Source organism: Lampris incognitus, chromosome 12 (genome assembly GCF_029633865.1).
Source record: "Lampris incognitus isolate fLamInc1 chromosome 12, fLamInc1.hap2, whole genome shotgun sequence".
Classification (NCBI taxonomy): domain Eukaryota; kingdom Metazoa; phylum Chordata; class Actinopteri; order Lampriformes; family Lampridae; genus Lampris; species Lampris incognitus.
The window spans coordinates 49,452,298-49,478,056 of record NC_079222.1 but is presented as its reverse complement, the minus strand read 5'-3'; the positions used below and the strand labels follow the sequence as shown (position 1 = coordinate 49,478,056).

The 25,759-nt window shown below is 44.4% G+C and overlaps 1 protein-coding gene across 2 annotated transcripts in view; it reads right to left on the bottom strand.

Moving 5' to 3' along the window:
• Positions 1-25,759, bottom strand: part of sbno1 (strawberry notch homolog 1 (Drosophila)) — a 47,919-nt gene that overhangs the window by 9,078 nt on the left and 13,082 nt on the right. For both annotated transcript variants that reach the window (XM_056290536.1, XM_056290537.1), the window contains 19 exons: positions 22,909-23,069; positions 21,646-21,779; positions 21,428-21,518; positions 21,160-21,321; positions 20,256-20,391; positions 16,827-16,932; positions 16,532-16,685; positions 16,232-16,414; positions 16,004-16,101; positions 13,569-13,714; positions 13,158-13,364; positions 12,866-13,042; positions 12,210-12,379; positions 11,772-11,903; positions 11,417-11,552; positions 11,182-11,294; positions 10,993-11,064; positions 10,819-10,918; positions 10,548-10,622 (listed from right to left, as the gene is read on the bottom strand). In XM_056290536.1, the coding sequence (XP_056146511.1) occupies positions 10,548-10,622; positions 10,819-10,918; positions 10,993-11,064; positions 11,182-11,294; positions 11,417-11,552; positions 11,772-11,903; positions 12,210-12,379; positions 12,866-13,042; positions 13,158-13,364; positions 13,569-13,714; positions 16,004-16,101; positions 16,232-16,414; positions 16,532-16,685; positions 16,827-16,932; positions 20,256-20,391; positions 21,160-21,321; positions 21,428-21,518; positions 21,646-21,779; positions 22,909-23,069 (2,553 nt within the window). The remainder of the gene's footprint in view (positions 1-10,547; positions 10,623-10,818; positions 10,919-10,992; positions 11,065-11,181; positions 11,295-11,416; positions 11,553-11,771; positions 11,904-12,209; positions 12,380-12,865; positions 13,043-13,157; positions 13,365-13,568; positions 13,715-16,003; positions 16,102-16,231; positions 16,415-16,531; positions 16,686-16,826; positions 16,933-20,255; positions 20,392-21,159; positions 21,322-21,427; positions 21,519-21,645; positions 21,780-22,908; positions 23,070-25,759) is intronic.

Below are 25,759 nucleotides of genomic sequence, written 5' to 3'. Positions count from 1 at the left end.
ATCCATATAATTTTGTTATCCTGTTTCAATGTTACAACCTTTTCTAACTCATGTGACAAATGTTTTTTTTTCTTGTCTCTTCTCCTGCATACGTAAGCAGTGTGATGTGAGCCTCTTGTGTCCATGTGTAGTCTGTCCTCCTGTCTACATAGTGATGGTGGTTGCGTGGCTCAGGACACTGCTTGGCATCCTCATTATATTCTTCATGTATTTTATAATTCCATTATAATTCTGTTATCCTCTTTCAATGTTGTATACAGTAAATTGTGTACACACCACATCCATTGCACGTCTGTCCGTCTTGAGAGAGAGATCCCTCCTCTGTTGCTCTCCCTGAGGTTTCTTCCTATTTTTTCTCCCTGGTAAAGGTTTTTTTTTTTTTTTTGGGAAGTTGTTCCTTATCCAATGCGAGGGTCTAAGGACAGGACGTTGTATTGCTATAAAGCCCACTGAGGCACATTTGTAATTTGTGATAATGGACTATACAAATAAAAAACCCAGCCACTGAGGATGCACAGGCCAATGCATTCTTAGTGCTGGTCCCAAGCACGGATAAATGGAGAGGGTTGTCTCAGGAAGAGCATCCGGCATTAAACCTTTGTCAAACAAAATATGCAGATCATAAATCAGATTTACAAACTGGATCGGTCGAAGCCCAGGTTACCAACGACCGCCACCGGTACCGTTGGCCAACCAGGTGCCGGTGGAAACTATGCTTCTGTTGGACGAAGGAGAGGGGGGAGGCATGTCCTGAGGCAGCGGGAGAGGATGAAGGGTAAGAGTGTGGAGATGAGAGTTGGAACATTGAATCTTGGCACTATGACTGCCAAAGGGAGAGAGCTGGCTGATATAATGGTGTGTGCAAGAGACCAGGTGGAAGGGGAGTAAGGCCAGGAGCATCGGAGGTGGGTTCAAACTCTTCTATCATGGTGCGAATGGGAGGAGAAATGGAGTAGGGGTAATTCTGAAGACAGAGTATGTCAAGAGTGTGTTCGAGGTGAAGAGAATGTTGGACAGAGTGATGAGTATGAAACTGGAAAACGATTATGAATGTTATCAGTGCATATGCCCCACAAGTTAGGTGTGAGATGGAAGGGAAAGAAAAATTCTGGATTGAGCTGGATGAAGTGGTGGAGAGTGTACCCAAGGAGGAAAAAGTGTTGATTGGAGCGGGCTTCAATGGGCATGTTGAAGGGAAAAGAGGTGATGAGGAGGTAACAGGCAGGTATGGTGTTAAGTAGAGGAATGTGGAAGGATAGAGGGTGGTGGATTTTGCAAAAAGTGTGGAAATGGCTGTGGTGAATACATATTTCAAGAAGTGAGAGGAACACAGGTGACATAAGAAGAGGAAAGTGCTCACAGTTAGACTGTATCTTATGTAGGAGGCACGATCTAAAAGGGATTGGAGACTGCAAGGTGGTGACAGGGGAGAACACAGCTTGGCAGCATCGGATGGTGGTCTGTAGGATGACTTTTGAGACCAAGAAGAGGAAGAGCGTGAAGGCAGAGCTAAGGATCAAATGGTAGAATTTGAAGAAGGAAGACTGTTGTGTAGAGTTCAGGGATGAGTTAAGACAGGCACTGGGTGTTAGTAGAGAATTGCCGGATGGCTGGGCAACCACTGAAGAAATAGTGAGGGAGACAGCTAGGAAGGTACTAGGTGTGTCATCTGGACAGAGGAAGGAAGACAAGGACACTTGGTGGTGGAATGAGTAAGTACAGCAAAGTATACAAAGAAAGAGGTTGGCGAAGAAGAAGTGGGATAGTCAGAAAGATGAAGAAAGTAGCCAAGAGTACAAGAAGATGTGGCTTAAAGCGAAGAGATAGGTGGCAAAGGCAAGGGAAAAAGTGTATTTTGAGTTGTATGAGGGGTTATACACCAAGGAAGTTGAAACGGACTTGTACCGATTGGTTACACAGAGGGACCGAGCTGGGAAGGATGTGCAGCACTTTAAGGCGATGAAGGATAGAGATGGAAATGTGCTGACAAGCGAGGAGAGTGTGTTGAGAAGTTGGAAGGAGTACTTTGAGGGGCTGATGAATGAAGAAAATGAGAAACAGAAGGTTGGATGATGTGGGGATGGTGACTCTGGAAGTGCAGTGGATTAGCACAGAGGAAGTGAGGGCAGCTAAGAGGATGAAGAGTGGAAAGGCGGTAACTACAGAGGGGTAACTACAGAGGTATAAAGTTGATCAGCCACAGCATGAAGCTATGGGAAAGAGTAGTGGAATATAGGTTAAGAAGAGAAGTGACGATCAGTGAGCAGCAGTATGGTTTCACGCCACGAAAGAACACTACAGCTGCAATGTTTGCTTTGAGAAAGTTGATGAAGAAGTACAGAGAATGTCAGAAGGAGTTGCATTGTGTCTTTGTGGATTTAGAGAAAGCATATGACAAGGTCCTGAGAGAGGAGGTGTGGTATTGTAAGAGGAAGTTGGAAGTGTCAGGGAAGTATGTAAGCATGCTGCAGGATATGTACGAGGGCAGTGTGACAGTGGTGAGGTGTGTGGTAGGAATGACGGATGGGTTCAGGGTGGAGGCTGGATTACATCAAGGATCGGCTCTGAACCCTTTCTTATTTGCAATGGTGATGGACAGGTTGACAGATGAGATAAGGCAGGAGTCTCCATGGACTATGTTTGCTGATGACATTGTGATCTGTAGTGAGAGTAGTGAGCAGGTTGAGGAGAGCCTGGAGAGGTGGAGGTATTCACTGGAGAGAAGAGGAATGAAAGTCAGAAGAAGAAAGACGGAATACGTATGCATGAAAAAAGGGAGGACAAAAGAATGGTGATGATGCAAGGAGTAGAGGGAACAAAGACGGATGAGTTTAAATACTTGGGGTCAACTGTTCAAAGTAACGGAGAGTACGGATGAGCAATGAGGAAGACAGTGTAGGCAGGGTGGAGAAGAGTGCTGGGAGTGATTTACGACAGAAGGGTACCAGCAAGATTTAAAGGGAAGGTTTACAAGATGGTAGTGAGACCAGCTATGTTGTATGGTTTGGAGACAGACGGTGGCACTGATGAAAAGACAGGAGGTGGAGCTGGAGGTCGCACAGTTGAAGATGCTAAAATTTTCACTGGGAGTGACAAAGAAGGACAGGATTAGGATCGAGTATATTAGAGGGACAGGTTGGATGGTTTGGCGACAAAGTAAGAGAGGGAAGACTGAGATGGTTTGGACATGTGTGGAGGAGAGATGCTGAGTATATTGGGAGAAGGATGCTTAATTGGCCTCTGATCATTGTCTTATTCGTCTTACCCGACCCTACAGGCAGAAACTAAAATCTGCAAAGCCTGTGCTTAAAACTGTGAGTAAATGGACGAATGAGTCAAAGCTGGAGTTCCAGGCCTGCCTCGACTGCACAGACTGGAGCATTTTTGAGGCTGCAACTACAGACCTGGACAAACTTACTGACACTGTGATATCCTACATCAGCTTTTGTGAGGACATGTGTGTGCCCACCAAAACTTTCTGTACCTTCAACATCAATAAGCCCTGGTTCACAGCAAAACTCAGGCACCTTCGTAAGGCCAAAGAGGAAGTCTACAGGAGTTGGGATAGGATCAGGTATAACAAAGCCAGAAATACACTCACAAAGGAGAGCCTAATGGCAAAAAGGTGCTACTCTGAAAAGTTGAAAACGAGTTTTCTGCCAACGACTCACCATCATTCTGGAGTGGTTTGAAGACATTACCAACTACAGGAGACCATCCCCCCACGCTGCAGGGAACCATCAACTTGCTGATGACCTAAATGGGTTTTACTGCAGGTTTGAAAAACAAACTTTCACACCCCTCCTCCCCTCCAGCCACAACACACGACCGACTGCATCCACTGCCAACCCCTCTCCTCTCCCCACCAAACCCCCACCCGCACTCAAGATCTGTGTTGAGGACGTGCGCCAGCTCTTCCAGAGACAGAAGCCCAGAAAGGCACTGGGCCCGGATAGCGTATCACCCTCCTGTCTTAATGTCTGTGCTGACCAGCTGGCCCCCATTTTCACACTCATCTTCAACTGCTTACTGGAGTTTTGTGAGGTTCCCTCCTGCTTCAAGAGCTTCACTATCATCCACTATCATCAATCCTTCAAAAGACTGGTGTTGGTCCACCTGAAGGAAATCACAGGCCCCCTGCTTGACCCCCTGCAGTTTGCTTACCAAGCAAGCTGGTCCGTGGAAGATGCAGTCAACATGAGATTGCACTACATCTTCCAACACCTCGACTCCCCAGGGACATAAGCAAGGGTCCTGTTTGTGGACTCAGCGTTCAACACCATTGTCCCAGATATCCTCCACTCCAAACTCACCCGGCTCACTGTACCAGCCCCCATTTGCCATTAAATACTTCCTGACAGACAGGAGGCAGCTAGTGAGGCTGGGAAAAATCACATCCAGCACCCGGACAATTAGCACTGGCGACCCCAGGGATGTGTACTCCCCCCTCTACTCTTCTCCCTCTACACAAATGACTGCACCTCAGGTGACCTGTGTGCGGGCATTTCATGTAGAAATTTTTGCTTACTTTTAATATGTAACCATATATCAGCTATAACAACAACTTAGTTTTGTATAGTGCCTTTCAAGGAACCCAAGGACGCTTTAGACTAGATAAGCCAAAAAAAAAAAAAAAAAAACAAAGCTCAAAAGACTACAGACCATAGGCCTTAGAAAAACGGTAGGTTTTCAGTAGTCTTTTAAATTTGTCCAAAGACGCAGCATTGCGGATCTCCCCTGGAATAGAGTTCCAAAGGGTGGGGGCTGCCACACTAAAGGCTCTATCCCCAAAAGTCGGCAGACTAGTGTGGGGGATGGAAAGCAAGCCTGTGTCTGCGGACCGCAGATTCCAGGACGGAATATAGGGGTTGAGGAGGTCTGAGAGGTACTGGGGGGTAAGGGCATGGATGGATTTATAGGTGAGGAGGAGGATTTTATAGGAAATGTGGGATTTAACCGGGAGCCAGTGAAGGTCGACAAGGGTAGGAGTGATGTGTTGCCAGGGCATGGTGCGGGTGAGCACCCTGGCAGCTGAATTCTGCACATACTGACACCTATCTAGGGCTTTTTGCTAGGTGCTCCAAACAGGACTCCATTGCAATAATCCAGATGGGAGGTAATGAAGGCATGGATGAGGATCTCTGCCACAGAGTCAGGAGATGTTTTTGAGGTGAAAGAAAGCAGATTTGGTGACAGATTTGATGTGTGACTGGAATGAGAGGGTCGAGTCCAGAAATGACACAAAGGTTGCGGACTTCTGAGGATGGGCAGATGGAGCAGCCATCCACTTCGAGGAAAAGATCTCCAACCTTCCGGAGCAGCCCCTTGGGAGCTACAACCATGAGCTCAGGCTTATTTCTATTTAGCTTCAGTAGATGTGATGGCATCCAGATTTTTATTTGGTGGAGGCAGTTGACAAGTGATTGTGGGGGGAGCTGACAGAATGGTCTAGAGCTGAGATAAAGCTGTGTGTCATCAGCGTAGCAATGGAAACTTAAATGATGATGGCAGATGATCTGACCGAGGGGAAGCATGTGGATGGTAAAGTGGAGGGGTCCAAGCATGGAGCCTTGTGGCAATGCCTTGGTTGACTGGGGCTAGGGTGGAATTGAAGTCTCTGATGGTGACAAACTGTTTCCTGTCGGTGAGATATGACTGGAATCAGGAGAGTGCTTCACCAGTAAGGCCTAGGTATTCAGATAAGCAGTTGAGGAGAATGGTGTGGGAAACATTGTCGAAGGCTGAGAGTGGCCCCAGAGGATGAGAATACTGATATGGCCGGAATCAGCAGCAATGAGGAGGTCACTGGTGATTTTAATAAGGGCAGTCCTCCGTGCTGTGGTGTGCTCTGAAGTCAGAATGGAGGGGTTCAGAGAGTTCGTGTTTGGACGTGCTGATGGCAGCAACTGCTCTTTCCAGGGTTTTAATGAGAAATGGAAGGTTGGAGATCGGCCAGTAGTTAGTGAGGTCATCTGGGTCCAGATCTTCCTTTTTGAGGATGGGAGTGACTGCAGCCATTTTGAAGCTGGAGGGTACTGTGCCAGATTCCAAAGAGGAGTTGATAATGTCCACAATTATGTGGCACAGGGTAGGTAAACATGCCATGCAACATCCTGCAACTGAGGTGCATGTGGGGGGGGGGGGGGGGGTTCCGGTACCAGAAGCTCCTGGTGGAGAGAATCCACCTTGGTCTGGAAGAAGTCCAGGAACTGCCCCTCAGGTGCACCTGAGGGGCAGGAGGCATCAAGGGAGCGAAGTAGTCACTTCATGGTGGAGAACAGCATTCTGGGGTGATTTTGGTGATTGCTAATCATAGTGGAGTAGTAATGCATTTTGGCCTGGGAGAGAGCTTCTTTATGAGTCTTCACGTGATCTTTAAAGGCCTCAAGGTGGACAGTGAGGCCAGCCCTTTTATAGAGCCTCTCCAGTTGACGACCAGTGGCCTTCATGATGCGGAGTTCAGTTGTGAGACAGACCGGGTTTTCAAGCGGGCAAGAGAGTCAAGGCTGAGGGATAAGGCTATGTTGTAGTATGCTACCAAGCCATCCATCATGGTGTCGGGGGAACTGAGGTTAGATTGGACACTATCATGTTGGTGTGGGCTGGTGCACTCACTGTCTTGATGTTCCTGAACGTGATGGTATGTTTCGTGCACTGTCTAGGCAGGGGGACAGGAACAGCAAAGTGGATGGCATGATGGTCGGATATGGAAAGGTCAAGGCACTTCAAATGGAGAGGAGCTGTACCCGTAGAGCACACCAGATCCAGAGTGTGACCTTTGCCATGGTGGGACCTTGAACATGCTGTGTCAAGTTAAAGCAGCCCAGTAATGAAAGGTATTCAGAAGCAAACATGCAGCTACTTGAGTGCACATGGATACTGAAATCACCTAACAGGAGTGTAGATGTAGACATAGAGCAGACAGAGGTGAGTAGCTCAGATAACTCACAACATGAAGGTAGTGGGGGCTTCAGGGGGGGCGATAAACAAGGATCATCTGAAGCTGTGTGGATCACACCCAGCTAGTGTGAAGGCAACACACTCAAATGAGGAGACATTGAGTACTGGAAGTTCTTTAACCAGAATTTCAGCTCAATGTATAACAGCCAGCCCACCACCACGACCCATGGAGTGAGGTTTTTGTATGGACACATAGCCTGGGGGTGTGGCTTGATTTAGTCCTGCTGATTTTGTCATGTCTCAGTTGTCTGTGAATGTTCTCATTCATCCAGGTCATGGTTATCCAAAGGAATTGAATCAAGTGCAACTGGACTTGGTATATATCCGTGAAGACGTTTTGCCTCTCATCCAAGAGGCTTCATCAGTTCGTGCCTTTCTGACTAGACCAAGCTAGTCTGACGGGCTGGTGATGAAATTCCGATATTTAGCCTCTTTGGAGTCGTTATCAGAGCTATTGATGTCTATGGGTCTTTGTGTTCCGATGTTTAGCAATGCCCCGTCATTATCAGAGGTATTGATATGAGCTGACAATGTGCCCAGCAGCACTCAGGCCCAACGGGAAGAACAAAAACACCTAAGGGGAGCTTTAAAAACCTGCGGCTACCCCAGTTGGACCTTTGTGAAAACTGCAACACGTTCCAAAAAGACCAACCGGGTGAGCGATGAGGAGAAAAGGAACAGAAGGAATAACATAGTCATCCCGTATGTTTCTGAGGTCTCTGAGAAACTCAGGAGAATTTTAACAAACACCGCATCCCGGTATACTTCAAACCCAGCAACACACTCCGACAAAGACTGGTTCATCCCAAAGACCGTGTACCACACGGCAATCTGGTGTATGCCGTACAATGCAATGAGGATTGCACTGACCTATACATACGAGAAACTAAACAACCACTACACAAACGGATGGCCCAACACAGAAGGCCAAACTCCTCAGAACAAGACTCAGCAGTCTATCTACACCTAAAGGAGAAGACACACTCCTTCCAGGACAGCAACGTACACATTTTGGACAGGGAAGATAGATGGTTTGAAAGAGGGGTGAAGGAAGCCATCTATGCGAAACTGGAAAAACCATCCCTCAACAGAGGAGGAGGTCTGCGACACCACCTATCTCCCACTTACAATGCCGTCCTTTCATCTCTACCCAGGAGACTCAAGAAGCCTAGCCTCCAAGAACAACAGTCGCTCACTAACGGCTCCAACGATTCTCATGACCACTGAACAATGAAGTCGAAACTAACACCCCCAACGACCGTCGCTGCTAAACATCTGATCACAAAGAGCCATGCACATCAATAGCTCTGATAACGACCGGCATGGCTAAACATCGGAACACAAAAGAGCCACGTATATCAATACCTCTGATAACGACGGGCATTGCTAAACATCGGAACCCAAAGAGCCATGGACATCAATAGCTCTGATAACGACTCCAAAGAGGATAAATATCTGAGTTTCATCACCAGCGAGTCAGACTAGCTTGGTCTAGTCAGAAAGGCAGGAACTGATGAAGCCTCTTGGATGAGAGGCAAAATGTCTTCACGGATATATACCAAGTCCAGCTGCACTTGATTCAATTCCTTTGCATGTCTCAGTTGGGCATAGAAAGTAATTTTTTCTGTCCATGATGATGTCATGGATGAGTAGTGTTTTATTGTTTAAGGAGTGAGTGTTCAGCAGCATGAATGTTGCAGTGTTGTTCAAAGATGCTGAGGCAGGCGCTGTGGGAGGAGGGACACGATCAACACAAACCAGGGGCTTCAGATTGCCGGAGTGAATGAGTAGTTTGTTGTGATGACGTCAACATCGCAGTTTACTATACTAAGTTACATTGCTTGGATGGATGCCTGGGGCTCATGCGTAGCAGATCAAGGTGGTGCTACAAAGTGCCTTTTCTGTGTGAACTAATGGGGGCCTATTAGCAGAGGAATGTGTGGGAAACTCACTCGAATGTAACAAAGTCTGAAGAAACAGTCCTGGAGAATTACAACACGACAAGGGGAGACCTGACCTATGAACTCTTTGAATAATATGCAAGTTCTGTTATCCACTGGGATGACAGTCCAGCAATAAAGATAAGCTTCTTCCTCCAAATAGGATTAGGGAGAAAGTCTGGGTACATACCATTGTGATCGAAACTAAGCATGTTTGTGCTGCATGATATAAAGGGAGTGTGCTCTGAGATCAGGGCACGCACGTAAGCATCTAGGCTTGTGCGCCTGTTCATGAGCATATTAACGTGTTAACAATAGAAGATTGCGGATGACACAACTATCATTGGCCTTATTCAGGATGGTGACAAGTCTGCATATGGACGGGAGGTTGATCAGCTGGCCCTCTGGTGCGGCCATAACAACTTAAAGCTGAACACGCTCAAACCTGTGGAGATGACAGTGGACTTCAGGAGGAGTCCCCAAACACTGCCCCCTCCCCCCGTCACCATACTCAACAGCAAGGTGTCTATGGTGAAAACCTACAGATTCCTGGGCGCCACAATCTCCAAGGACCTAAGGTAGGCATCCAACATAGACACAATCATCAAAAGCCCAGCAGAGGATGTATTTTCTCCGCCAGCTCAAGAAATTTAACCTACCTCAGGAACTGCTGATTCAGCTCTACACTGCAATAATCCAGTCTGTCCTCTGCACATCCATCACTGTCTGGTTTGGTTCGGCCACCAAACAGGACAGGGACAGACTACAACGGACAATTAGGTCAGCAAAGAAAATAATTGGTGCCAACCTGCCCCCCATTCAGGATTTATAAACCTCCAGACTCAGGAAACAGGCAGGCAACATCACTGCAGACCTATCACACCTTGGTCACAACCTGTTCCAACTCTGCCCCTCTGGTCGGCACTACACAGCACTGTACTACAAAACAACCAAATATTACTCCAAAACAACCAGATATTAAAACAGTTTCTTTCTGCATGCTGTCATTCAAATGAACGCTTAACACTGTCAAATAAATCCAACCATATTATATATACTGTACAGTATATTGTATGTATACTGGAACACTGTCATGTCCATCTACCTCAGGCATGTATGCAAGTAATCTGCTAACATTCACTTAAGCATCTCTGATATATTCTTTGCACCATTGCACTTTATCACCTCTTATTTCGCCTGTATAAGTCAACCCTTGTGGATATATCTGAAGATTGTTGTGTTGTTATTCTATGTTAAGTACACTGAGAGAGCCACAAAACCGGAGTTCCATGTAGTGCAAACCTACATGGCCAATGAACCTGATTCTGAATACGGAGCTGCCAGACAAGAGGAAAAGAGGAGGACCAAAGAGGTTTATCGATGTGGTGAGGGAGGACATGTAAGTGGCTGGTGTGACAAAGGAAGATGCAGAGGACAGGAAGAGGTAGATGGAAATGGATGACCCGCTGTGGCGACCCCTAACAGGAGTAGCCAAAAGTAGTACTAGTAGTAGTAGCAGTAGTGGAGGAGTAGTAGCAGCAGTAGTAGGGCTATACAAAAAAAATTTTGACTTGACAGCCAGATTTGTATTTCAACTTTTTATCTAGTTTATCTTGATTTAGGAAAAGGAAGAAAGGAATTGTTCACCTTTGTCGAGTGACAGTGTGCCAGATCTGTCATCCACAATTATAAGGCCCACTCCTATTAATCCCATTTGGATTTCTAAAAAGGAAAAATACTTGTTACTACACAAGGAAAACATTTTGCATCACCAGATCCTCCACAGATTTTATGAACAAAAAAGTGATTAACATCTTTTGTTTGAACCAGCGGGAGACAATGTAAAAAGATGCTTGCAGTCACAGATTAAAAAGGATATGAATTCCTTCTCCTGCCCTGAAAGGGCTGGGGTTCATACCTTTGAAGAAATCTCCTTCGAAGTCTGAGGGCGGAGACACTAATGGAACCTCGAGTTTTACAATGGACTTCATCACAATTTCCAGAGCATTCCTGCCGTACTGTGAAAAAGGCGAGACTGAGTTGACTGCAAACAAACTAACTGTCGAGAGACACGTAAACTAAACTTGCTTACTTTGTTGTCAAAATTGAACCTGCTGAGGTCTCTTGTTTCTGTTGCTCGTCTGTCTCCATGAGTGAGTGCACCCTGTTAAAAAAAAAAAAAACAAAAAAAAACAAATATAGTTGGCAATTAATATTTTGTTAAATTTTTTCAATTCTGTATATTCTCTTTCAGGTCCAGTGAAATGGATAAGAAAGTTACCAGGCTTTCTAGTCTCTTGGCAACGATGGACGCAAATCTCTGCTCCCCTGCGAGCTCCGATATGAGAAAGACATATTCTGGTGCTGTTACCTGGTTTGACCTGTGCGTTCTCCCTGAATGGGGTGGGATTGGAGGGGACAGATAAACAAATTAATTAATAACACAACTTGGTATAATTAAAACAACAATAGTCTGTTAGTGCCATCACTGAGTAACCACAGGTGAATTTACTGACCAAACTGTTGGATGGCTCTGTCTGCACTCCAGGGCAGCTCTAGAGTCATGTGGACTCTCCGTCTCTGGTTCTTCACCCGACGGTCAGCCTGCAAGGATATACCAGAGCTGGCAGCTTCCGAGATGATTGCTATGTTCTGGTAAAAAAAAAAAAAAAAAAGAAGTCAAGATTGATTTGTTTTATACATCAGATCCTAAAATTAACTAGCAATTTTTATGATTATTCCACTTAAAAACCCAACACAAATTCAGTCCTTAAAGTTTTTTATAACATTTATTGGCTGTTAAACACTTTTCCCCCCTAAAAATCCATATTCAGAACCCACTACACTTATTTCCTTTGCAAAAATGTCTACCTTTTCTCCATCCATAAATCTTTGCTTTTCGGTGAGATTGAGGATTTCCACAGGGACGTCCAGCTCAGAGCGAGATTCATAGGAGATACTACCATCATCATTACTGACCACACGACCCTTTCGACCAGTCATCTGAAGCAAAAACAGAGAAATCAGGAAGTGATAAGATCGTTAACATCGTAATGGGGAACTTATGGGCTCATTTCCAGTGCAGGAATCTTTTACTGAACTCAACTTTGTCAGGGGCTTGAAACATTTATGCAGTTTCAAGAACTAGTAGTTCCCTTTGTGGACAGTTTCAAATGCTTAAGTTTTTCAAAAAGTTCCTGAATCTTGGTGGAAAACTGCCTTAGGCAAGGCCTCCTTTCAGCCTACCATTATGGACCTACAGGAATAGAATTTAATGACAGAAAGGTGAACACCAATTGCTGTCAGTACCTCTGCTACATTGTCTGGTCCTCCAAGTTCATCTATTAGCTCATCTAGAGTGTTGGGAGGCAGATCCTCAGCTAGCTTTTCAAGCCTATCCAGCAGCTCTTTCTTCATTTGCTGGGCATCCTCCACTGCATCCTGACTTGTCAGGCAGGTATCCTGGTTGTCTTCTTTGCCTATTAGACAAACACAAGGTGTCACCATTACCGGTTTTCCACAACCACTTGCTGATTCACTTTGCCATTAGAAAGAAAGCCATTTTATTTTTGTCACTGTACTGTTGTTAAGTTACACCGAAATTTGTCTCCTGCATTAAACACATCTGATGCTAGGAGCAGTGGGCAGCTGTGGTGCAGCACCCGGGAACCAACTCCAGTTCTTCTTTCCATTGCCTTGGTCAGGGGTACAGGCAGGAGTATTAACCCTAACATGTGTGTCTTTTTGATGGTGGGAGGAACCCGGAGCACCCAGAAGACACCCACAGACACGGGAAGAACATGCAAACTCCACACAGAAAGGACCTGGGATGGCTTGGGGTTCGAACCCGGGACCTTCTTGCTGTGAGGCAACAGTGCTAAACACTGGGCCACCGTGCCGTCAAATAGTGACCAAATAGTAAAACTAAGATATAACTCTGCTAAGAAATCGAGCAAAATCCTTACCTATGGCTGTTGTGCTGGGGGAACTGACGAGAGTGGCAGTGAAAGCAGGTCTGGTGGAGCATAGTCCAGAGGCTAGCAAGGCACTTTCAACAGAGTCTGGGTCAATAATCTTCTTTTTTTTCATTTTTTTCTTTTTCTCTTTCTGTTTCTTTGGTTCTTTTCTGATGAGCCATGGATCTAAATGGAGGGCACATAAGTTTTGTGTTTATTTTTCGCCCTGGCACGTAGACTATAACATGCGCCACATAAACTGCTCTAAAATTGCACTCGTTCACCTAGAAAATAATCTCACCATCTTCCTCATCGCCACTGGACTCATCTCTGAATGGATTGAAATCATCGTCATCTGCGGAGCTGATAGATTTGAAGCTGTCATCGCTTTCGCAATCTTTATCAGACTCCTTGTCTGATAACTCTGACTGGCTCTCGTCTGAGCTGGTACCAGACAAACCGCCATGCTTGCGAGGTTTCTTTCTCACCTGCTTTTTCACCTCTGAACCTGAAAAAGAGACAATGCTGACTGAGATAAAGCAGTTAAAAAAAAAAACCAAACAAAATTTTACCAACTTTTCAGATCAGGTAACACCCAACTATCTTCGAAACTAGCATCATGTGTGTCATCATTACTCAACTGATATTAAAATCAGGACATCAGAGGGAAACTATGACGGTTTAAATGTTCAGTACTGGACACGCTTCCTACCTTTTCTCTTTATGCCCTTCTTTTCTACTGCAGTGTCACTTGGAGAAAGGGTCTTCTTGGCTGAGAGGTCAATGCCCAACAGGCTGAAGAGTTTCTGTCTGTCAGGCGCTGGGAAGTGCTTCTCAATGAGAGACTGTAGCACCCCTCTAAAAACACATTTGTCAAATTATGTAAAAAGACAAAACAAATCAATAAGGTATGTTTTCATGTGTGTTTAGAGCAGGGGTCTCAAGCTCAAATAACCTGGGGGCCACTTGACAGGTGGTCTTATGGAGGAGGGCCGTTGCAATAGGGATGAAGAAAAAACTGTTCGACTATATAACTTCACATCGTTTTTTATTATTATTTCACATTTTCTCAGAGTTTTCACATGAATGGGTAACTATGTACGTACATAGTGCAGCCTGGCATAGGCCTACATATTTATCCTACTTCTTGCTAGAAACCTGGCACTTCTTCTGCTCACACAGGTGAGGCACATTTGCTTTCAGGGACAGGGCAGTGGACAGCCTGGAGATCTTCATTGGTCAATCTGGACCTATGCTTTGATTTATTAAAATTCATAGTCCTGCCTGAACAGTTTGGACAACTGTGGGAATGTTTTGGGAAGCTGTCTGAGAAACTGTCCAAGCATCTCCTGCTTTCCTTGTGCCTCTCTGAACTTTGCCTTGAGCTCAGTGTTGCACTGCAAGTCTGTGAGCTCCATGTGACGTGCTGGGAGCACGGTCCACGCCAAAGGAGAAGGGGTCAGGAAATAACTGGAAAGTGCTGCTGTCAGTTTTAAATTAGGAAAAGCGAAGCTCAAACTCCTGCTGCAGATTGTCAATGGCAGTCACATGCTCATCAGCATTGACTCTGGCACCATCATCAATAACTGACTGGCATGTTGGGAAGTGGACCAATCTTTTCTCTGTGAGCTGTGTTTTCCATAATCTGAGTTTCACAGAGAAGGCTTTCGCACTATCAAATACTGCAGTGACAAGTTGGTCTGCCCCCTGCAGTTCTAAATTAAGAGTGTTAAGTGCCTGTGTGATATCAACTAAGAAAGCTAAATCGATGAGCCATTTGGGATCATCAAGCTCAGCACCATGTAGGCTGGTTTCTTTCATGAATTCTCTGATCGCCTCCCTCAATTCAAAAAACCTTTTCAGGACAATGCTCCTGCTCAACCAGCGCACTTCTGTGAAGTACAACACATCTCCAAATGTTGCGTCCATTTCCTCCAGAAACACACAGAACTGACAGAGTTGTAAACCCCTTGATCTGATGTAATTAATGCATTTCACCACAACAGTCATAGCGTGCCTGCTGGTGAATGATGCACAGCAATGTAATTGCGGGATCTCATTCTCTTCCTCCAGTTTTCTTTGAATCAGTGCTACAAGCCCATTTTTTCTTCCTGTCGTTGACGGGGCACCGTCAGTGGTGAGTCCAGCCAATTCATTCCAGGGTAGACCAGTTGCATTGCACAGCAGCTGAAATATATCTTTGGCTGTAGTCTTTCCCTGCACTGGATATAAAGTCAGCAGTTCTTCTGTTAACTCAAAACGGTCATTGAGACCCCTTACAAATACAGCGAGCTGAGCACTGTCACTCACATCTGTGCTTTCATCAAGTGCCAAAGAATAGTGCGTGAAATTGTTTGCTTTACTGCACAACTGTCTGTAAATGTCGCCTGCCTAATAAATCGCTGATCCGTTCTGTCATTGTATTTGGGCTGAGAGTGATGTTTCCCAATAAAGATGCCTTCTCCAGGGAAATGATATTCACTACCTGCAGCCTCTCAAAACGGTCCCTCCGTACATGGCTTGCCAGCCTTCGCTATCGTCTCGCTCACCACATATAGCTAGCTTCGACAGCTACATCACAGTCTTGTTTGGCTTTCTGAAAACAGTTCTGCTGACAGGACAGACTGTTTTGAAAGTGTGCCGTCTTTCTCTCCCTCTCCTCGCCTTTGAACCGATCCTCCTCCTCTGCATGTTCAGTAATGTAATGTCGCTTCAGATTGAAACCCTTCAGGACGGCAACTTTTCCCTTGCAAATTAAGACAGATTGCAGACGCATTCAATTCAGTGAAGAAGTAGTTGCACGTCCACTTGTCTTGGAACTGTCGGTGCTCCTGGTCAACTTTTCTTATGGCTTTTGAAAGTGACATTTTTACCAAACATCTGCAAGCAGTGACAGCAATTTACGTTAGCAAGCCTACGTGAGATGTTTCAATTAGGCTACATCATCTGCAGCTGGCCTCACAACTAAGCCTGAGTACTTAGAACTAGAAACACAGAAACATTTAAATAGAAAAAAAAACACGAAAGTCGTATGCAATATGGATACGCGGTCCGGATCTCTTAATAAATCTAAAACACACTGCAGGCTGCACAAAACTGCCTCGTGGGACGGTAGTTTGAGACCCCTGGTTTAGAGTAAATCCTTACTTTGCAGTTGATACAAAGTCATTGAGTTCCCCTCCTCCTTCTTCCAGGGCTTCAAGGGTTCGTGCTTCTCCTGTTGACTGAAGACCTATCACCACACACTGTGGAAGAAACAGCCTGAATGCATAACTCATGGACAGACGTAAGCGTCACTGGTGTGCTCAGAAATAACAGGTCACTGAGTCTACACATGTGATATTAACTTTGGAGATTTCCCTTAATAAACGTCACCTTTCCATTATGGATCTCCTCTCTGGCCAGCTGCACCACTCTGTGGACCTTGGAGGCAATGCAGAGATATTTAAAGAACCTCTGGTGAGCAGACCAGAACTGGCCCCACATGGACTTCTTCATGCGTTGTTCTGCGTCCATCAGGTTGGCGGCCTGCTGAAATTTCTCACGTGCACTCACCCACTGGAAAAGGCAGCAAAGCACAAAAAAGTGAACAAAGTTGTTGCAACCAAAAACAAAAAAGAAGCGTTGAATATAATGTACGTATGCATATGATGTAATGCCATGGGAGGTCCTTACCAGAAGCACAGATTTGTTGTACATCTTAATGTATTGCTTATTCAGAGGAACTTCCTCAATCTTGAAAGTCACACCCGTAAAGCTCAGTTGCCTTGCGATGTACATTCCTCTCAGTTTCATATCCATAGCAACTATCTCCATGGCACCGACACCTCTAAAATGCAGTAGGATATGTGGTCAATGAAAAGGAACAGAATAGTGGGTTGTAGTTTTGACCCTAACCATATGTACTTTTTCAGAGACGTTGTATTGTTCGTTATCTTTGCCACTAGTTTGTAAATATACAGAAACACACCTGCGCTCGACAGCTTGGATGAAGTTGCCAAACTCTTTGAATGGGGTTCCCTCACCCCAGATGCCCAGACGGTTCATGTAGGCCATGTTCCGAGGTTCCGAAGCACCTGTATGGAAAAAAATAAATGATTGCCATATTCATACAGATTCTTAAATGTGTTCTAAATTTGGTTTGCTAAACCATTCTAGAAGTTGAATCTTTTTTAATTCGTTTTAATTTTTTTTCAATAATATTTTATTGGAAGGAACATCGGGTGTACAAAAAAAAACATACAAATACAATGTATATGGAAATGATTGTCCCTCCATAGAAGAATATAGAACATACAAGAAGAGAAATGAAAGTGATACTGTTTAGCTGCATCGGTGTGAAGTTTTCAGGTAAGTCTGGCACTCCAAAAATAGCTATCCCTACACCAGGTAGGACCTCCACTCCAATGACTTCAGAAATTATTTCAAAAAAGGAGGACCAGAAACTTATCAATTTAGGGCACAACCAGAACATGTGTGTTAGGTCAGCTGGGGATTGTGCACAGCGGTCACATTTGTCACCTGCTTCAGGGTAAAAATTTGAAAGTCTAAATTTAGAGATGAGTTCAATGTAGAGCCTTAAACTGGATCAGACTCAGACGGGCACAGGAGGAAGAGGAGTTGACACACGCAATAGCCTTCTCCCACCAGTCATCAATAAGCTCTGTACCCAAGTCTTTCTCCCAGGCGCACTTAATATTGCTAAGAGTATGGTCTTTGAAAGATATAATTTGGTTTTAGATCCATGAGATAAGTCTTCCAGGTGTGAGAGGAGTTTCAAGGAGTGTGTCCATGCCAGATTTTGGTGGTAATATTGGAAATTGTGGGTTATAGGTTTTTAAGAATTGGTGTATTTGAAAATATCAAAAAAGGTTTGAGCTGGGCAGGTTCTATTTAGCAGATAGGGTCTAGCAAGCATCCAGCTTTGCAGGGAGGAATAAATGATTATTACAAATAGACCCCAGCAGGGAGAAATTTTGAAATTTTAAATGTTGGCGGAATTGTGTCCAAATTTTAAAAGTAGGTGTGATAATGGGGCTAGAGGCATGTTGAGAAGGGGATAATGGTAAGAGGGCACAAATAAGAGCTAGAAGGGTAGACAAACGGGAGTCAGCCTCCATATGGCACCAGTACATGTCTGGATGACATAGCCAAAAAAAGGGTCTCTTGTTCGCGGCCCAATAATAAAACATAACGTTTGGAGGAGCTAAGCCCCCTTTTGACCAATTTCTCTGAAGCAGAGACGTATTTATGCGTGGAATGCGGCTCCTCCATATAAAGGCTGAGATCAAGCTGTCAACTGAGAGGAAAAAGGATGTGGGCAGAAAAAGAGGCAAATATAAAAAGATGAAGAAGTCAAGGCAAAACATTATTTTTCACACACTGAACTCTGCCAGTTAAAGATAAAGGAATAACCTTCCATCGCTGAAGGTCCGAGTTCACTTTTTCCACCAGGGTTGTTAAAATTCTCTTTATGTAGAGATTTAATGGAACGAGTGATTTCTATACCCAGGTATAGAAGAGGTATGTCAAAAACGAATTTCAGAAAAATGAAAAGGATGTTCACCTTGGTTGATCATTAATGCCAAGTTGTTAACCAGAAAACACTCGCTCTTTGTGAAATTTAATTTATATCCGGAGAAAGCGCCAACGTTTTTCAATACAACTAATATTTCTGGTACACAGGCAACAGGGTCAGTGACATATAATAATAGGTCGTCTGCATAAAAAGAAAAAAGATGTTCAATACCCCAAGGACAAATGCCCTTAATCAATGGGGATGCTTTTAGAGCAATGGAGAAGGGGTTTAATGGCTATAGTGAATAAAAGAGGCGATAGGGCGCAGCCCTGATGACTTCCTCGCGAGAGGGGAAAGTATGGAGAACGTAGATTATTGGTACAGATGCCAGCCTGTGGCGAGCAATAGAGAAGGCGGACCATTGAGGTGAATTTTTCACGAAAACAACATTTTTTCAAGACGGCAAATAAATATCCCCATTCCACCCTGTCAAATGCTTTCTCTGCATCTAATGAGATAACTATCTCTGCGGCACCTGATGGGAGATGCAGAATAAAAAACATTTGGGAGCCAACGTATACTAAAAAAAGAGTGGCGGCCCTTCATAAAACCTGTCTGGTCCTCTGAAACAGTCCACCAAAACAGTATCCAATCGGCTTGCTAGCATTTAGGCAGTATTTTAACATCCATGTTCAAACGTGAAATAGGAAGCACTGTTTGTAGGCTCTTTGCCAGGTTTTAACAAAAGTGAGATTGATGCTTGGGTCAATGTTGGAGGCAAAGAGCCTATAGAAATGGCATCACCAAACACTGCAATAAACCCCAATAAACCCCTCCACCATCACAAGTTGAGAGCCTTGTACTGAGCTTGTTGAGTCCGGAGATTAGAAGGGAGGTTGAAACAGGTTCCATATCGGCAGCCATGTTTCCCAAACTTTTCGAGAGACCTGTAGCACTTGAAATCTCAGGAACTCACTTCTTTGGTTGTTTTTTGCCCGTAAGTCCATAGTAGTTTGAGTGGCAATTGCGTTAGACAAGTGTGGGATAAAATAAAACAAGAAAAAAAAATTTTTTTTTAGGGATACTGACATCAAAATCTGAAAATTCCTATTGATAGGCTGTGTTCTGAGTTGGAATGTGACCACAGAGACATTCAGTCGCCAAAACAGCGCGTCTGCAGCCACTTGAGAGAGATCTGTGATTGACTGTAGATGGTGTCCAATGACAAATTGTGCCGGTGGATACGTAGACACCAGTCAATTTGCATATAGGGTGTGTCCGTAGCGAGATGCTATAAAACCACAGAGAAGCTGTTCGTTCACCCCCTCCTGCTAGCTACTTGGCTCGAGTTTGTGCTATTTTGCTAAGACTTTATGATCGATCTTGTTACGACCGACGTATTGCTATCTATCTAAATATCTATCGTCTGTCTATCTAACAGTTATTTGTATCACCGAATCCTCCTCCTCGAAACTGTAATCCTCGCAGAGGATCTCCCTCTTGCTCTCCGACATTTTTTGTAAATAACAAGTCACGAGCAGTACCAAGCCCCACCCACCCAGGAAGACAGTAGCCAATAGCTTTGAACTCATAAAACCACACCTATTTTCAGTTATGATTCAAACTCCCAATGTTAAAAAATGTGTTCAGAAAGGGCATGTCAGTCTCTCTTTAAAGTAAAAAAAGTAATTGTTCGGGAGCACCTCTTCGCACGTCTACTCTGTCCTTCATCTAGGCTGGAAGTTTATTTCGTTTACATTGTGGTACCTTCTCCACTTTCTAGTGTCATTAACTTTGAGCCGCATTTCATGTACTATCATCATCATTATACTTTCATCCACTGATGTAATACGGGTTTTGGCAGATACCATAGACACTCACCTGTAGCGCTGGCATACACAACCCGTGCCTTAGGGAGTTTGTTCTGCAGCTCTAGCACAGCAAGTCCAGTCTTAGTAGGTTTGGATGATCCAATTGGACACACATTTTTGGCTTTGTGACACTCATCATAGACAATCTTATGACATTTATGTAAAGAAAGTCATTATTTATGGGGGGAAAAGGTAAAAAATTACATCCTTTGACATTTCAAGCTTTGATGGGAACAGGCACTATTCAATATTCCATTTCATCACCTTCTTAAAATAATGGCCTACGTCATATTTTCAAGTTTTTCAAAAAACAGAATAAACTGAAACTGAAACAAAATTTGTCAGTTTATTCTGTTTTTTGAAAAACTCGAAAATATGACTTAGGCCATTATTTTAAGAAGGTGACGATTTATAATAAAAATACAAGGACATACAAGGACAAGTAGCACAAAGGAAACGTGTGGAAATGACTAGAACAACTCACAAGCATAGGATAGAGATGTAAAATTGTAAGGAAGGGAAACAAAAGTGCAGAGTTAAGGACTTGCTGAAAGAATAAAAGCCAAATTTGGTTCCCTTTCCATTAGGTTTTTTTTTAATTTACCTACCCACCTAGATATAAACAAAACTATTCCAGACTGACTGCTGATCTTGAACTACCGAGACAAAAATACAGAAAACTGTGCCTTCTTATAGATAGCTATCTATACATCAAATGTAAAGAAAAATAATGTTGAAACGTGGATAAACTGCAGAGCTGCAGAACCAACAACAGCTAAACTAGGGGAGATGTAGCCGTCTTTGTGAGACGACCATCAGCCAGGAGACTTTTATGTATGCCTACCCCATGTCTTCTTGGAATGCAAATAAAATGGGGGGGGGGGGAATGCACAACAGCTTCCATTAAAGGATACAACTCCATCAAAGTCATCTCCACACCAGTGGAGAAGCTGTTCAAATCTGGTCTTGTACTTCCCTCCAGACTGACTCTCTCCTATCAAAGAAGAGTAGGTGGCGAAGATCACACCTTTCTTCACACTTCCATTATGTTTAGAGGAGATCTTCCCATATTTGAACTGAGGGTTGAAAAAAGAAAATCTGAATCACCACCTCATGTTGAATTTAACAGGGTAGTAAGGCAGCTTCTGTCACATAATGAGCAATACACCATTTGAATCTCACCTTATTAAGTGAATGGACCTGAATGTTCTTGGCTCCAATATCCCTTAGATCCCTTTCGGCGTCATACTTCAAGTCATTTGAAACACTAAACCTAAGCAAAGACAAAAGTGTGCAAGGAAGTTGAGGTAAAAGCAGGTATGCGGGTTTTTGAGAGTTCATATCAAACACTGAAAAGTCTTCTTCACTGTCCACCACAAAGAGGAACTGTGGGCATTTACCAAAGTGATCTCTTTCTGCCCAAGAGGTAATTCTCATAGATGATTCCAGCAATGGTCCGGCCTTTCCCCACCCCAGCTCCGTCACCTATCAAATAGGCAGCTCGGTCGCCGTTAGGGAGGAATGTCTCGTGTTGCTGTGGTGGATACATATGATAAAAAAAACGTTTAAAATTTGACATTTGAAATACTATATTGAGCAAATGAACACACACACACACACAAAACTTAATGTGCTACTTCAGTTTCCACAAAAAATATGTCAGTTTGTCGTAAAGTGCCTTGACAAGAGAGGAATGCAAACCATCCAGTATTTATAGTTACATGGGTAGAAACTGACCATCTAAAACAGTAGACAAGAAGTCAACATTCTGATAGAAGCGATGGAGAAGCACTTCTCTGAACAGGCTAATACTGATTTGGCAAAATTTTACATGGAATGCCCTTCTGTCTCTGAGATACAGCAATGTGCAAGACCAAATTTTAACTCTCGTTGAAAACTCAATCTGGACCTCGGTGAGAAGAAGTGGGAACTCTGTGCCTTTGCATTTGGTCGCCAAAGTAATAGAGGTGAGCCATACGGGAGACAACATTGCAACAACAGCTTGGAGAAGCAGCGGACGCCTTCGTCTTTCCAAATTACAAGCAAGTATCTTTTTAATTGTTTATTTCGATTTGAACGTTTGGAGAGAAATTGTTTGTGTATTATAATGCTCGCTGTGCCACTGTCATTGACCCTCTCGCCAGGAGTTTTCCCCATACAGACTATTATTAGGCACAGCACACTCATCCACATTACGGATCTAAAGGCCGCGACACACCAGGCCGTCGGCCAATGTCGGGTCATCGGTGAGCGTCTGTGGCCCTAGTTTTTGCGGTGTGTCCTGCACCGTTGGCACTTGTCGGACCTTTTAATTTACTATAGGCCCCCTAATTCAGTTAATTTTGTCTCTTGAATTTTCTGATCTTCTGTCTGTTAATTTTTTTTTTTTTTAGGGAGTTGTTGCCTGTCCAATGCGAGGGTCTAAGGACAGGATGCAGTACTGTTGTAAAGCCCACTGAGGCAAATTTGTAATATCTGATAATGGGCTACACAAAAAAAATGGACTTAACCTGACTTCGGGACTACTTTGTGAATTTGGCCTACATAAATAAACTTGACTCGATTTTCAGCCCAGGAAAAGCATAGGAAAATATCTCCAGTGCGCATTTTTGCATGTTTTTCACGACAACGGAAAACCCGCTTACAAGCGATACGGCGTTTACCTGAGCGGCATAAGTGATAGCTTCAAGCTGCAGAGCAGACAGCCAGCCGCGGTCAATCGTTTCCTCTGGGATGGACAGTCTGTACCACACATTTGGTGGATTGACACTGGACAACGAGCTGGTCTCCACCACTGGATCAGGGTGCCGCAGGCCAATTTTTACTGAAAAAAAAACAAAAACAAAAAACAAACGGCTCAATTAAAAGATCAACCCACATGGGGGATTTCCTGTTCTTGTCGAGGGCAAAAAGTACTTAAGTAGCAAACAAAGAACTTTGCATAAATCATTAAAAACATTCAAGCAGCAGTCCCCCCCAGTTCCCCCTCCCCCCTGAACAGCTGCCCCGACCAACCAGAGGAGGCACTAGTGCAGCGACCAGGACACATACCCACATCCGGCTTCCCACCCACAGACACGGTCAATTGTGTCTGTAGGGATGCCCGACCAAGCCGGAGGTAACACGGGGATTCAAACCCGCAATGCCCGTGTCGGTAGGCAACGGAATAGACCGCTATGCCACTCGGACGGCCTGACACTTTATTAATCTGAGTGTGGATGTACGTGTGTGCATGCACGTGTCACACATACACATTTATTTTGATATTTTGTTTATATTTTTTGTTTATAATTTTTTGAAGTTAGAAAAAAAGGCTTGATGTCCAGCTCCTCATTCAAACGTCTGGAGGTAAAAGGCAGCCATACCAACACGTAGGCAGCACGGTGGCGCAGGGGTTGGCACTGTCGCCTCACAGCGAGGTCCTGGGTTCAAACCCCGGGGTTGACCAACCTTGGGGGTCATCCCAGGTCGTCTTGTGTGTGGAGTTTGCATGTTCTCCCCGTGTCTGTGGTGGAGTCTCTCCGGGTGCTCCGGTTTCCCCCACCATCAAGAAGAGATGCATGTTAGGGTTAATACTCCCGTCTGTGCCCCTGACCGAGGCATGGCAAGACGAACTGGAGTTGGTCCCCAGGTACTGCATGGCAGCTGACCACTGCTCCTAGCTACAAAAAAAAAAATCAACATGTACCCTGGCTCTGCCAAATGACTGAAGCTAAGCAGGTATGGGCTTGGCTAGTACTTGGGTGGGATGGGAGACCTTCCGGGAAAACTGAGTTACTGTTGGAAGTGGTGCCGGTGGGCCAGTAGAGGAAAGTCTTCCCTCTGGTCCTAATGGAAAAAAAAAATCCCAGTGTCCCAGTGCAGCGACGGGGACACTGCTGTAGGAGATGTTGTCCTTCGGGTGAGACGTTAAACCGAGGTCCTGACTCAAAGATCCCATGGCACTTATCGCGAAGAGTAGGGGGTGCCCCGGTGTCCTGGCAAAATTCCCAACCTAGCTCTCTCCATCTTGCCACCTAATCATCCCCCATGGAATTCTTGATAATTCCTCCCTCTGATGTGATGATATGTGGTGAGCATTGCGGCGCAAAATGGCTGCCGTGCATCCCCCAGATGGATGGTAGACATTGGTGACGGTTGAGGTGAGTTTCCCCCTTCTATGTGAAGCGCTCTGGGTGTCTAGATAAAGCGCTATATAAATGTAATCCATTAAAAGATCCAGAAGGCTTCACACTGTAATAGAAGATTATAAATGTCTCCGCCCCTGTGAAGGAGCTTAACGTGTTCGATCCCCAAAAACCTCAAGGATGATAGTATATGATTTCACAGCTGAGCCTGTTATCTAGTTTTGGAATAACAGGTATGAGTTAAGAGGGAACTCCTTAAAACTATTTCCATTTAAGTGTCACTCTGAAAAGAGAAAAAACTTCTTCACAGTTCGTGCTGTAAGAGCATGGAACCAACTTCCAGAGGATGTGGTGCAGATTTTAAAAATAGATTAGATAAACTCTGGTCAACAAAGGACTTTTTTATACAATTATAAAGCTGAGTTGTGATCATTGTGTGACTGTGGTTACTTGTGAAACGAATGCATCTGACAGACTGTTGTATTTATGTGATTTGTGATTATTTGTGAGATTATTGTGATTTTAATAACTATGTTGTGGTTCTTTTTTGAATGGTTGTTTGTTTTGATTTGTCAAGTCTGGTGTGGAGACTGTATCCTATGCCAGAAAATTATTCATTAAATTTCATTAAAAATAAATTAGATAATGGGTCTGGTTGAAATGTATCACCAGGGGGATCTAAGGATCATTGTTACTCGTGTTACTGCCATGTTCACTGATACTTTTTTTTTCCCCCCCAGTTGTATCTGGCCAATCACCCCACTCTTCCGAGCCGTCCCGGTCTCTGCTCCACTCCGTCTGCCGATCCAGGGAGGGCTGCAGACTACCACATGCCTCCTCCCATACACGTGGAGTCGCCAGCTGCTTCTTTTCACCTGACAGTGAGGAGTTTCGCCAGGGGGACGTAGCGCATGGGAGGATCACGCTATTCCCGCCAGTTCCCTCTCCCCCCTGAACAGGCGCCTTGACCGACCAGAGGAGGTGCTAGTGCAGCGACCAGGACACATACCCACATCCGGCTTCCCACCCACAGACACGGCCAATTGTGTCTATAGGGACGCCCGACGTTCACCGATACTTGTAAGGCTCTGCTTGTTCTTCCTACACAAGCCAGACCACATGGTGAGTTCATCAGGTAAATTACACTGCAGATCATGCAAGAGATTCTACACTTAACTGCCTACTCCTTTCCTGTATTTGCATTTGTGTGTAAAATGGTCTTGTACACAGTGACCAAATGCTTAGTTCCCATCTGAGATGGGTCTATCGCCGAAGGGTGTTGGAGCAAAAGTACGCATGGACTGTCCGCTTTTATCACCATCTCCTTTTAATAACTTTTGAAGAAATATTAAACAAATAAAATAAAGGTATTACATAGTCATAATGG